The 14259-nt window shown below is 48.1% G+C and overlaps 2 protein-coding genes across 2 annotated transcripts; both read right to left on the bottom strand.

Annotated features, from left to right (window-relative positions):
• Nucleotides 1-5686: 5686 nt before the first annotated feature.
• On the bottom strand, nucleotides 5687-6625 carry LOC103127277 (olfactory receptor 6Z7-like). Its single transcript, XM_007538172.2, has one exon. The coding sequence runs from the start codon at nucleotides 6623-6625 to the stop codon at nucleotides 5687-5689; it is 939 nt and encodes a 312-aa protein (XP_007538234.2).
• Nucleotides 6626-13114: 6489 nt separating this feature from the next.
• LOC103127278 (olfactory receptor 6Z7-like) lies at nucleotides 13115-14053 on the bottom strand. Its single transcript, XM_007538173.2, has one exon. It carries the CDS (start codon nucleotides 14051-14053, stop codon nucleotides 13115-13117), a length of 939 nt encoding a protein of 312 aa, XP_007538235.2.
• Between the last annotated feature and the right edge of the window lie 206 nt (nucleotides 14054-14259).

Here is a 14259-nt window from a genome sequence, read left to right as displayed (position 1 = left end):
CTACGCTCCCAGGCCCCCTCTTCCTGCAATGGGAGGCATTTTTTCGTGATGAGTGTTTACAGCAATCATGGAAAAGTAGTCAAAATCAGCCAGAGGGGAATTTTGATGCATTGTTTGGAACGGGTCATTTGGAAACCAGGTAGAAAGGACTTCCAATTATAATGGAGTTATTAAATATAGTAGACTTCTAATCTGCTATAAGTTTTGCTACACAAGTAAGTGAATTACAGCTGTCAAGTTTTCACATGAAAAAGCATCTGCTCAAATGGAATCCCTGGAAATCCATTTGGACCCCAGTTCTCTGACATCCCCCCACAAGATGGCACTACAGCAGCCACCCCACCCCACCCCCAGAAACCAATGATGTGACCTGGCACGACCTGAAAAAACAGATTCACAGACTCCAAAGCTCACTCTCTACAGAAAAGCAGAATTCCAGTGGTTGACCTTCGCCATCGAGGCAGACGTGCAGTGTTTCATCCCCTGGCATTTCATCCACAGTCTTCTTCTTTGGACTGACACTTCTATCGGACTTACTGGTATACCTCTTGGACACTTTACACAACTTTGCAGCAGCTTTCCTTTACACAGCTGGGTTTCTCAAAGACTGACTGCAGCCAGCTGCCTTGGGACTCTAGGACATGTCCCCTCGCCTGCAGGCCCTGTTCCCAGAGGTAGGAAACCCCCCCTCCTTACTAGGTCCTGCCCCCAGAGGCAGGAAATGCCCTTTGAGGCATGAAATGCCCAGAGGCAAGAGATGCCCCCAGAGGCAGGAAAAGCCCTTTTGTCTGCTAGGCCTTGCCCTTTGAGGCAGGAAACGCCCCCTCAAGCCTCCCCTTGGCATCACACTGGTTCTTGCTGCTCTCTTACTTGTTCCTCCATGTCTTCTGCCAGTTCTTTTGGGGAAAATGCCTGTACTATATAGGTTTCTGTTCACCCACACACTCCTGATACTATGGCCATTAGTTAAAAACAAAGGGGGAAATGTTGGTATGCTTCTAAATTCTGCTTCTAAGACCCCTTCTGTTACATTGCTTAAGGCACTGTTTTACCTGGGTCCCGCCCTGCCTGCAGGGTATTGGTTTAATCCCCACTGGCTAGATGGAAGCTTTCTGTGTTCTGTTCGTGCTCTTTTTTTTGCTCTGCCTCCTCTCCAGTCATTTCCTTTCCCTTGTCACTTCCAGTGAAGAGATGCATAAAAGGCAATGTATCTGATTAATAAACGAGATACTACTTCCCAGCTCAGCCATGAGTCCCGGGTCGTCTCTCTACTGTCCGTGAAGCTATCCCAGCCTGGCACCTACTAGCTGCCTGCAACCACTGTTTGATCTGTTAAAAGGAAATAAACAGCCCTCCTTAAAGTGTATGTTAACCCCGGAAGCCTCCATGGCACTGGAAAGAGTTAACCAGGCTCTCCAGGACATGCATCTCGTTTGGTTCTCCTCATCCTCTTTGGTAAATCTTCTGATCTTTAAGTCCACCCCCACGGTAGTGGGGGCACTGTGGCAAAAGCATGACACTATCATATGGCTTCATACACCAGTAGGAGGAGCTCCAACACTTCTTATGGAAATTAATGCCTTAGCATTTATGGTTCGCCAAGGAACAAACAGATCGGTACAGGTCTTTGGAAAGGAACCAGAATCAATCATTCTTCCCTTTTCTCTCACAGATACAGAGTGGCTCATACACCACCATTCTCATTTTGCTGTAAGTTTAATGGGTTTTCCAGGACAATTAGATAATCATTTTCTTTCTAATAATTTGATAGCTTCTTTGCCTCTTTTGCCTCTACTGGTACCTAAAGTTTTCTCTCGAAATCCCATCCCCTCTGCTCCTACAGTGTTCACTGATGGTGGAAAAAAGGAGCTGCTGCCATTATATATTATCCAGTCCAGCAATACCCCAAACCTCTCTTTACTGAGCTTCCTGATAATTACCCTCAGTACAAAGAACTTTATGCTGTTTTCCTTGCATTAAAAGCCGTACCAGAATCCTTCAACCTTTTTTCTGACAGTGTGTATACTGTTAACTTACTTCCATGGTTTGCTTGATCTTATGTGAGAATTTATGACAACCCACTTTCTCCTCTCTTAATTCAAATTGCCTCTATGCTCTGTTCTCGAACCCAACCACTGTATGTTCAGCACCTACATTCCCACAGCCCTCTTCCTGGTCCCCTGTCTGAAGGGAATGCTGCAGCCAACTGCCTCGCCTCCACAGGAATTCTCCTAGCCTCTTTCTCTAATCCTGCTGACTTTCATTCCCTAACCCATGTTAATCTTAAAGGACTTTGAGCTCAATTTCCTGATATTCCTCTGACACAGTAGAAATGCATTCTTGCTACATGCTCCTCCTGTGCAGGTCTAATCAAAACACCTGCTATTCAAACTCTGGGAGTTAATCCTTGAGGTTTAAAAGCCAGTGCTCTTTGGCAAATTGATATCACCCACATACCCAGCTTTGGCAAACAAAAATATGTGTTTGTCTCAATTGATACTGTCTCTAAGTTTATGTGGGCTACAGCCCAGATGGGAGAAAGCTCAAAAAAAGCTTATAAGCCATATGCTCTCTTGTTTTGTTGTAATGGGCATACATCTTCAACTTAAAACTGACAATGGGAATGCTTTTACCAGCAAACAATTTAAAGATTTTTGTTCCCTCTGGAACATTACTCATACTACGGGCATTCCTTATAATCCACAGGGACAAGGCATTGTCGAGAGGGTCCATCAAACACTTAAGGCTCAATTAAATAAAGAAAAAGGGGAAATGTACCCCCCCCAATATCCAACTAGCAAAAGCCTTCGTTAAATGTCTTTAATATTTACAAAAACTCGGACCAACCTCCTATTATTCTTCATTGGCAAACACCACCCACCCTCCCAGCTATTAAAGTCAAATGGAAAGACCCACTCGATAAAATTTGGAAAGGGCCTGACCCCCTATTGACCATGGGGAGGGGTTTTGCATGCATTTTTCCACAGAATTACTCCAAACCTGTCTGGGTTCCAGCCCGCCATGTCCAGCAATACCCACTTGATGGTGCTGATATCCCTGAGGAACAAGAAACACTGCAAGAGGACTGGTTGCAGGACACACCCCAGGATCCATAATACAACATGGCAAAATCTGAAAAAACTGATTCACAGAGCTCTCCCCCCTATGAGTGTCTTATGCTATGACTGGACAGTTGTATTTTATGAGTGAGTTAGAAAAAAAATTAAGTGAGTTGAGTGACCAAAAATTTTTGTATGACCCATTGTTGCTCAGAGTACTCTCGAACTTAATTAACTTTATATAAATTTGCTGGACACAGCCATGGTTTCTGGAGACATCCAGAAACAGTCCAAAATTGTTTTTTTGGTTTTTTTTCTCTTTTTGATTTCTTTTTATGTCTTGGTATAAATATGAAACGTTTAGTCTTAAACTGTGTGAATAAAGGTGGTTCAACTATGACAGTACAGATCTAAATTCGCATTTGAAATGATATGTCTTAGTTACAAAAGTTTTTCTCCTCCTGTGTGTTATAAACTACATGTTTTATGTGTGTGTTTCAAGTTTGGTAAACATTAACTTAATGGTTAAAAGTGTAACTTTGAAGCTACATTCTTACCAGGAAAGATAAAATTAATTCACTAAAGTGAAAATGCTGGGATAGCCTGAGGGTGCTTCTTCCCAAGCAAGTGCTCTCTGGGTTGGAGAGAACTCAACTGGAGCCATCCTAGGCTGCTGCGTGGGAGAGGGATCAGGAACTCGTGCTGAGCTAGTGTCTCAGGAGATAGACTCTGGAACTCTCAGAGCCGGAAGGCAATCCCAAGTGTGTTAAAACAGAAGAGAAGCTGTATATATACTTGCCAAGTAGGGTGGAAACAGGATGTGATATAGAGAGGGTGGAGCGAAAAAAGACTGGTGAGAGGGGGTGGAGCAAAAAGACATCATGAACCAGTGGGGATTAAACCAATGCCCTGCAGGCAGGGTGGTTCCTAGGCAACTGGTTATGTAAATAGACTGCAGGGATAAGCAGGGGGGAGCTGGTGTACTGCCCAACATCTTCCATATTGCCATGTAAAATACAGAGATATTTCTTCCTTTTTTTTTACTTTTAAAAAATTATTTATTTATTATTGGAGAGAGGCAGAGAGAAATTGAGAAGGGAAGGGACTATAGAGAGGGAGAGAGACAGAGAGACACCTGCAGCCTTGATTCACCACTCATGAAGCTTTCCCCATACAGGTGGGGGCTTGAACCTGGGTCCTTTTGTACTGTAATGTGTGCACTTAACCGGGTGCGCCACTGCCTGGCCCCTCACAGAGATATTTCTCAGAAAGAATGTACTTTGATGTATTTCAGCCTCCATCCTCTGATCTACAAGTTGCTTCTGGTGATTTTTCAGTGCAGAGAGACACTGAACATAATCATGTATGCCCTATTTGTTTTTCTTCCTCTTTCTTCCCTCTGCCCCCTCCCCTCCCCCTTCTCCTCCTTCTCCTTCCTCTTCTTCTTTTTGCTTCCAGGGTTATTTCTGGGGCTTGGTGTCAACACTACAAATGCATTGTTCCTGTGTTGTTGTTGTGGTCAGGTGTCGGGCTGCATCATGCAGAAGAGAGAGGAAGTCCAGAGCAAGTGGGGTACACAAATCTTTATTATAGGATGGGGGGTGGCTCAGGATGGCCTTCCCCACTACCTGACCACGGGGCGAGAGAAGGGAGAGAGAGCCGAAGGAGCCGAGAGAGAGGGGGGGGGGAGCCGAGAGCCCAGAGAGAGCGAGGGGGTTGAGGGGGCTTTTATTAGGCGATGATGACACTGAGGAATTATTCTGATGCAGTCTCCGCCCCCAGGTTTTACCATGCCCCGTGAAATCCTAACAGTGCCCCCTTCAACCAATCCTGGCCCCACATGTTACCCGTGGTTGTTGCCTAATAAAAGCCCCCTCACCCCCCCTCGCTCTCTCTGGGCTCTTGGCTCCCCCCCTCTCTCTCGGCTCCTTCAGCTCTCTCTCAGATCTCTCTCCCTTCTCTCGCCCCATGGTCAGGTAGTGGGGACGGCCATCCTGAGCCACCCCCCCACCCTATAATAAAGATTTGTGTACCCCACTTGCTCCGGACTTCCTCTCTCTTCTCCGTGGTGCAGCCCAACACCTGACCACAACAACAACACTCCTGGAGGCCATTTTTCCACCATTTTATTGTATAGGACAGAGAGAAACTAAAAGGAGAGAGGAAGATAGAGAGAGAGAAAGAGACACCTACAGATTTGCTCACAACCTGTGAAGCATCCTCCTGGGAGCTCAAACCCAGTTCCTTGTGTGGGTCCTTGCACTTGGTACTATGTGTGCTTAACCAGGAGTGCCACCACCCTGTCCCCCATGTCTTATTCTTCTACATGTGGGGACAAGTAGACTCATCTGAGAAGCGTCCAAGAGACCCAGGAATAAAATCATGGGGCTGCAGACATTGCTTTTCTTGGTCTCTGCTGGAGTGAAGTCCCTGTTCATTTCCATCATGGTGGGAGACCCACTTCCTCAAAGACCTCACTCTCTAGTCCATTGGAGACAGAAAGGAACTTGTGTCTAGTGGGCAGGAAATACACTTTCCAGTGTTTAGTTGCTTCCACTGTTTATGATGTCTGTGTCTCTGTGTGCATGGCATTGGGACAAGAAGGGCCTTGCTTTCTATGCTGAGACTCAAGGCCAGGGGAGAGACTTCCTCAGGGCCGCGTGCACCTCCTTGTTGCGCAGACAGTAGATGACGGGGTTGCACAAGGGCGTGGCCACTGTGTAGATGACCGATATCACCTTGTTGAGGTCCATGGACTTGATGCGGCTGGGGCGGCAGTAGATGAAGAGGGCGGCCGAGTAGAAGATGCCCACCACCAGCAGGTGGGAGACGCAGGTGGAAAAGGCCTTGCGCCGGGCGGCGGCCGAGGGCATGCGCAGCACGGCTCTCCCAATGGCCACGTAGGAGCCCAGGGCCACCAGCAGAGTCCCACAGAAGATGACGATGGCGGAGATGAAGTCCACCAGCTCGGTCAGGGCCACGTGGGTGCAGGACAGGTTGAGCAGAGGCGATACGTCACAGAAGAACTGGTTGAGAACGTTGGGGCCACAGTAGGTCAGGGTGGCAATGCAGGTGGTCTTAATTGCTGAGACCAGCAGGCCCCCGAGCCAAGAAGCCAGGGCCAGGCCCAGGCAGACGCGCGGCCTCATGAGCAGTGGGTAGTGCAGTGGGCGGCAGATGGCCACGTAGCGGTCATAGGCCATGGAGGCCAGCAGTGTGCACTCCGTGCAGATGAGGGAAATGAAGAAGAAGAGCTGGGTCATGCAGGCGGTGAAGGGCACGTGGAAGGGCCCAGCCCACAGCCCCACGAGCAGGCTGGGCATGGTCACGGACACGTAGCTCATCTCCAAGCAGCTGAGGTTGCCCAGGAAGAAGTACATGGGCTTGTGGAGCTCGCTGTGGGAGCAGACGAGGTAGATGATGAGCGAGTTCTCCAGCAGGGTGAGCAGGTAGAGCATCAGGAAGACCACAAACAGGACGCCCCTGAGGTCTGGCCTGGTGGACAAGCCCAGCAGGATGAAGGCCTGGACCCTGGTCGTGTTGCTCACCTCTGGGGAGGTCTCCATCTGCAGGGGGACAGAGAATGCTTGTTATACTATGTATCTAGATTCAATTAAGGTGATCTACTTCTTTTATTTTTCTTCTAAAAATACCCTTTTAGCACTCTGGTTTATGTTGGTGCTAGGGATTGAATCTAGGCACTTTGGTGACTTAGGCAAGAAAAGCTTTTTGCATAACCATTGTGCTATCTCTCCAGCACTAAAAGAACATTTTTAGAATGTGGTGGTGGTACTCCTGGTTGAGCGTACATGTTACAATGCACAAGGACCCCTGGTCCTCACCTGCAGGAGGAAAACTTCATGAGTAGTGAAGCAGTGCTGCAGGTGTCTCTCTCTCTCTCTTCCTTTCTACCTCTCTCTTCCTTCTTCATTTCTGGCTGTCTCTATCCAATTAATAAAATATAATATAAGAAAAAGAATCTCATGTTAAAAATCAAGGACTTGGAGACTCAGAGGGGAAATATTTGATAGAAACTGGGGTTCACAATCTAATCATGAACACTTGCATGATTCCTTGAGTCCCCTGTACTCCCAGGCCTCAGTATCTTTCCATAAGCCCAGGCAGGACTTTAGTTCTGTGCCACAAGGAGGGGTTAGGACTTTGACTCTCAGTTTGCTTGCTCAAGGCAACATTGCTAGAAGTGAATACAGCTGGGTCAGATTTCCATCTGTGCTGATCCCAACCCTCAAGGTTCTCACTACTGAGCCGGGAAATTCAGCGATACCTGCAACATTGTTCACGGAATCTACTCAGTGGTGCTTACTGAACTTGCCTCTGTATGCTCAGCTCTGAGAGAGTAGAGTCCAGCTGAGAATAGGTGGAAAAACTGGCTTCTCATGAGAGAGAGGGACAACCAAAAGTAGGCAGATGAAAAGGCAGAAGACAGCATGTAGAGTGTCTCTGTGTGAGTTTTATCAGTTCAAAACAGTTTTATCTTTATGATGTTTTCAGGAAGTTTCATGGTAACTACCAAGAAAAAAGATCAGGTCCATGCAAAAAGAAAAAAAAGAAAGAAAGACATGAAAACAAAAAAAAAACATAGCAAGAAGGAACATTGGTGCATTGTTAATGGGAATGTAATTGGTGTAATCACTTTGGAAAATTGTATGCAGGGGCCTTAAACTTTTAAATTAGAAATAAATCCACCATAGGATTTATCCCTTCCACTTGTGGGGCCATGGCCTTAACTATAGCCTCTGAGGGAGAGTCCACCCCATTGTTCTCTCTAGTATTATTTATAAGAGCCAAAAGCATTTTAACTCCAATTTCTAACACTGTCCTTCCCACCCTCCTTTTTGAAGCAACCCATGTCAAACAGAGCTTTGTGGACTCTGGATACCCTCACATATAAGTAGCTATATGAGTGCTGGAGACACAAAGAGCAGATTTCTAGATTTTTTAACCTCAATTTTAATGAGTAATAGATCTTGGACCAAATTTCTTATCAGTCCAGCCCCTTCTAAGGACTGCTCAATAGCTCATGGTGTGCAAGACAGAGAGGGGTGCCCCCCAATGGAGAAAGAGAGATCCCCACAGCCTCTGGTGGAGGAAAAACTGTGCTGGACATCAAAGAGAGTGAGACTCCAGTGAGCATCTGAGGGCCATGTCATCCCAGGGCCCTCTGGTGCTAGTCTAGCACATCGAGATTGTGGAAGGGGGTTCAGGTGGTGGTGCACCTGGTCGAGCTCACGTGTTGCCATCTACAGGGAACTGGATTCAAACTCCTGGTCCCCACTTGCAGTGGGAAGGTTCTTGAGCAGTGAAGCAGTGTTGCAAGTGTGTCTCTGTCTCTCTCTATCTCCTCTTCTCTCAATTTCTGTATGTCCTATCAATTACAAAAAGAAAGGATTAATAAAAAAAAAGATTGTGGGAGACCTAGTCTGCCATTAGTTCCAGATCCTAGCACAGTGCCTTGCATATAAGCTTCATTTGGGTAAAAACAAAGCCATCAGCGCGCACACACACACACACACACACACACACACACACACACACACACCTTGACCATGAGGACCACTCATTGTGTTATGTGGATGCAGAGAGTGGTTGGGGCTTGTCTGATGGGGCAGCAAGCACTGATGCCTATGTCTGCCTTATGTTTCTATAGGGTGCCCAGTGCCAAGGTAAACCCACGATGGGTATCTACCCCCCCAAATCCATAGTTCACATGAACATCGTTCACAACAGGCAAGACAGAGAGAGGTGCCCACCAATGGGGAAAGAGAGATCCCCACAGTCCCTTGTGGAGGGGAAACTGTGCTGGACATCAAAGAGAGTGAGACTCCAGTGAGCATCTGAGTGACTGCAGGAAGTCACCTTCACTAAGCAAATGAAAAATACCAGTGTCATGACACCATCCTGACTTCCTGGGCAGATGACCTCAACAATGTGTCTTGGAACCTACCCAGAGCCCTGCCCCATTAGGGAAAGAAAGAAACAGGCTGGGGGGTATGGATCCACCTGTCAACACCCATGTCTAGTGGAGAAGCAATTACAGGAGCCAGAAATCCCACCTTCTGCTCCCCATAAAGAATTTTGGCCCATACTCCCAGAGGGATAAAGAATAGAGTTGCTTCCAATGGAGAGGATGGGACACAGAACTGTGGTGGTGGGAACAGTGTGAATTGTACCCCTTTTATCCCACAATCTTGTCAACCATTATCAAATCACTAATAATAAAAAAGAAGTTGAAAAATAAGAAAACACAAAGCAGAACTTGGACCGGGTTTGGTGTATTGCACCAAAGGAAAGGCCTCTGGGGTGAGGCTTCAGGAACATGATGGCAGAGGAGGACCTAGAGGGGGTTTAATTGTTATGTGGAAAACTGAGAAATGTTACACATGTACAAACGACTGTATTTTACTGTTGACTGTAAACCATTAATCCCCCTTGATAAAGAAAAAAAAAAAATGTTGGTCCATATTCCCAGAGGAATAAAGAGTAGGGAAGCTTCCTATGGAGGGGATGGGACATGGAACTCTGGTGGTAACTGTGTGGAATTTTACCCCTGTTATTTATCTCACAATCTTGCTTTTTAAAATATTTTAAAATCTCATTATTTATGAATTATTGAGTAAAGACAGACAGAATTGAGAGGGGAGGGGAAGAGAGAGAGAGGAGAGGAGACGGACAACCCGCAGCCCAGCTTCTTTGCTTGTGAAGCAGGTTTACTGGTGTCTGTCTTTCTCTCTTCCTCTCTGTCTTTTTCTCCCCTCTCAGTTTCTCTCTGTCCTACCCAATACCATGGGAAAAAAATGGCCACCAGAGCAGTGGATTCATTGTGTTGGCACTGAGCCCCAGTGATAACTCTGGAGGAAATATATGTATATATATATTAAACAAGACAAGCAACAACAAAAAGAATGAGTCTGTTCTCTATAAGGAAGGCGATTCTAGCAGATCTGTGGTGTAGTATCTCCAGATTCAAAGGAGGTCTCGAAACTTTACATCAGGCTCAACCTGACGCTGTTGACTGGCTACGGAAGAAGGGCAAACGCTAGAAGAAGAAGCATTAGCTCAGGGTCTTGGATGTCTGGACAGACATGAGCAATATGAGTCAGTCACCCAGTGAATGGCGGCTTTCTGTTCAAAACAGACCTCTGCCACTTACCCCACTGGGGACAGATAAAAACTGAACTCTCACCTTCTGCACCTCATAAAGAATTTGGGTCCATACTCCCAGGGGGAAGGTGCAATGAAATGTTAGGGGAAGATGGCTAGAGGGCTCTGAACTCCAACTCCGTCACGACCCAGAGAGAGAAGAGGGGAACAAAAGAAGGACATTTGAAAGTAGTAATAGTAGGTGTGACTTAGAAGAAAGAGAAGGCAGGACCATAAAAGGGTAAGGGGCCAGGTGGTGGAGCGCCTGACTAAGGGCACATATTACCAGACACAAGGACCTGGGTTCAAGCCCCCGGTTCCCACCTGCAGGGGGAAATCTTCACAAATGGTGAAACAGTGCTGCAGGTATCTCTCCGTCTCTCTCCCTCTCTACCTCCCCCTCTCAAGTTCTCTCTGTTCTAGCAAATAAAAAAATAAATAAAGTTAAAAAAGTGAAAATGGGCAAGTGTGTATAAATATAGATAAGTAGTTAGAGAAATAATAGTCTAACCCATATCTGTGACCATGGGAGAATCACTGCAGTTTCCAGTGGAGAGGATGGGGACACTGGACGCTGGTAGTGGGAACAGTGTGGAATTAGACCCCTGTCATCTCATAGTTTTGTAAATAAATATCAAACCACGAAGAAAATTGAAAAAGAAAAAGATATGCTGCTGTCTTTTGAGCTAACACAGGGCACAGTGATTCAGTTATTGCTATGGAGGGATAAATAGTTTATGTCTCTAACCTACACGGAGTCAGTTCTTGTCAAGGCTTGGGTGGGTGATCCCCAACAGTCCCCTCTCTCTCTTTCTCTCCCCACAAAGAACAGCATCTGTCTCCCACCTGAGGGCTGGAGGACCACAGGCACGGAGCCCCTTGCTGGTGACTCTGCCCCTGGAGGAGGCTCTGACGTTCAGGTGGACTGTGGTCCTTTCCAGGGAAGAAAGCTGTGCCCCTCAGTGCATCCCGGTAGAAGCTGTTCCTGGTGTTGAGCACAGCACACAGCCCTGCCTCCCCTCCGCTGTCTCGCTTCTTTCTGGGTGCCCTGAGATGCTGGACTGGCTGTCTGCATGGTGACAGGCAGTGGGAAGGCTTAAGCAGGAGCTCTGGACCTCAGAGACCTCCCTTGGCCTCTGTGGACTTGGAGACAAGGGGGAGAGGAGTTTGTGACTGATGCTGTGGAAAGGAACTACAGGGACAGAGCCAGGGAGGCCCGCCTCTCAGCCAGCTCTCTCAGGCCAACAGGCACTAGCTGGCGGCTTCTGCCCATGTGCCAGGTCCTGTGCTGAGCCCCAATGCTGGGACTGAGTGACAAATGGCTCCTGACATCTGCTAAGGAAGGGAAGGGAGAAGGACAGAACTGACTTGGGCAGTTACTGTCCAATGTGCTCTTGCTACCTTCCTGCATCCCGAAATATGAACGTTACACAAAGCATAGTCAAGGAACAGCCAGTGCTGGTGTCTGAACCCAGAAGGAATCTTTTTTTTTAATATTTATTTTATTTATTTATTCCCTTTTGTTGCCCTTGTTGTTTTATTGTTGTAGTTATTATTGATGTCATTGTTGTTGGATAGGACAGAGAGAAATGGAGAGAGGAGGGGAAGACAGAGAGGGGGAGAGAAAGACAGACACCTGCAGACCTGCTTCACCGCCTGTGAAGGGACCTGCCTGCAGGTGGGGAGCCGGGGGCTAGAACCGGAATCCTGACGCCGGTCCTTGAGCTTAGCGCCACCTGCGCTTAACCCGCTGCGCTACAGCCCTACTCCCACCCAGAAGGAATCTTAACCGAAATTCCCACATCAACCCAAAAGATATCTACAACTTTCTTTGTTTACTTTTTTAAAAAAACATTTTTTATGAACTTTATTTATTGATTGGATAGATGCTGTCAGAAATCGAGAGGGAAGAGGGAGATAGAGAGGAGGAGAGACAGACCCCTGCAGCCCCGCTCCACCACTTGCAAAGCTTTCCCCCTACAGTTGGAGAGTGGGGGTTTGAACCTGGGTCCTTGTGCACTGTAACATGTGAGCTCAACCAGGTGGGCCACCACACGGGCCTCTAGAAATCTACAACTTTCATAGCTCAGAGTTCATCACCAAATCAATGCAATATATTTAGTCTATCCAGTGGATGGCCTCTGAGCTCTTTCCCCTCTTTTAATGAAAGACTGTACATACTGAACATACAATCTGCAGAGGCAGGACACACACACACACACACACACACACACACACACACACACACCTGGTCAATATCTTCAACCCAAAGGCAAAGTGATGAGGTCACTGGATTCCTAAAGGTGTCATGTGAGTTCCCATAGTTCACCACAAACCTTTGGTGGCTACCGCTCTCAGAGATGTGCTGAACATGCTCTCGGGTGACTAAGATTTTGTTATTGATTAGAATTGCGTACTAGAAGGAAAAGGGGACTGGGAAGTGGTACACCTGATTAAGCACACTTAGTACTAAGCACAAGGACCAGTGCGAGTATCCGGGTCCGAGGCCCCAGCTCCCCGCCTGCAGGGGGGACATTTCATAAGCAGTGGAGCAGGCCTGCAGGTGCCTGTCTTTCTCTCTCCCTCTTTATCTTCCCCTCCCCTCTCAATTTCTCTCTGTCTTATCCAATACAAAAGGGAAAATGGCTGCCAGGAGCTGAGGATTAATCGTGCTGGCACTGAGCCCCAGCAATAACGCTGGAGGCAGAAAGATAGAGCAAAAGAGAGGGAAAAAGACATAAAAGAAGAAAGGAACAAAGGAAGAAAGAGAAGAGAAAATACATTCCTCCATGTAATTATTTGCATTTCACTATGACTTAATGGTCTAGAGGCCATGATAGATTTGAACCAGGAGATGAAGCCATATTGGATGAGATCCACCATGAAGCCCAGACTCAAGGCCAGGGGAGAGACTTCCTCAGGGCCGCGTGCACCTCCTTGTTGCGCAGACAGTAGATGACGGGGTTGCACAAGGGCGTGGCCACCGTGTAGATGACCGATATCACCTTGTTGAGGTCCATGGACTTGATGCGGCTGGGGCGGCAGTAGATGAAGAGGGCGGCCGAGTAGAAGATGCCCACCACCAGCAGGTGGGAGGCGCAGGTGGAGAAGGCCTTGCGCCGGGCGGCGGCCGAGGGCATGTGCAGCACGGCCCTCCCGATGGCCACGTAGGAGCCCAGGGCCACCAGCAGAGTCCCACAGAAGATGACGATGGCGGAGATGAAGTCCACCAGCTCGGTCAGGGCCACGTGGGTGCAGGACAGGTTGAGCAGAGGTGACACATCACAGAAGAACTGGTTGAGGACGTTGGGGCCACAGTAGGACAAGCTGGCGATGCAGGTGGTCTTGGCCACTGATACCACCAGCGCCCCGAGCCAGGAGGTCAGGGCCAGGCCCAGGCAGACGCGCGGCCTCATGAGCAGTGGGTAGTGCAGTGGGCGGCAGATGGCCACGTAGCGGTCATAGGCCATGGAGGCCAGCAGCGTGCACTCCGTGCAGATGAGAATGATGAAGAAGAAGAGCTGGGTCATGCAGGCGGTGAAGGGCACGTGGAAGGGCCCAGCCCACAGCCCCACGAGCAGGCTGGGCATCGTCACGGACACGTAGCACATCTCCAAGCAGCTGAGGTTGCCCAGGAAGAAGTACATGGGCTTGTGGAGCTCGCTGTGGGAGCAGACGAGGTAGATGATGAGCGAGTTCTCCAGCAGGGTCAGCAGGTAGAGCGTCAGGAAGACCACAAACAGGACGCCCCTGAGGTCTGGCCTGGTGGACAAGCCCAGCAGGATGAAGGCCTGGACCCTGGTCGTGTTGCTCACCTCCGGGGACCTCTCCATCTGCAGGGGGACAGAGAATGCTGGTGTTTTGCTGCCCGCAGAACTAGTGGACTCTATTCTCAGTGCATGAGAACCTGAAGCCTCTACAAGCCCCCAACCAATCTGTGGGAAGTGTTCTGTTTCAGAGAGATGCTGTAGCCTTGGGAGTCCGACTCTGAATATTGACTCATCATCTGTCTATCCTCAGGCTGGTCTTCTCACATGAT

Source organism: Erinaceus europaeus, unplaced genomic scaffold (assembly GCF_950295315.1).
Source record: "Erinaceus europaeus unplaced genomic scaffold, mEriEur2.1 scaffold_748, whole genome shotgun sequence".
In the NCBI taxonomy this organism is placed as follows: Eukaryota; Metazoa; Chordata; class Mammalia; order Eulipotyphla; family Erinaceidae; genus Erinaceus; species Erinaceus europaeus.
This window is presented reverse-complemented; position numbering and strand designations above follow the sequence as displayed.

Coding starts and splice junctions, on each gene's coding strand:
- LOC103127277 (XM_007538172.2), bottom strand. CDS start 6,625: ATGGAGACCTCCCCAGAGGTGAGCAACACGACCAGGGTCCAGGCCTTC.
- LOC103127278 (XM_007538173.2), bottom strand. CDS start 14,053: ATGGAGAGGTCCCCGGAGGTGAGCAACACGACCAGGGTCCAGGCCTTC.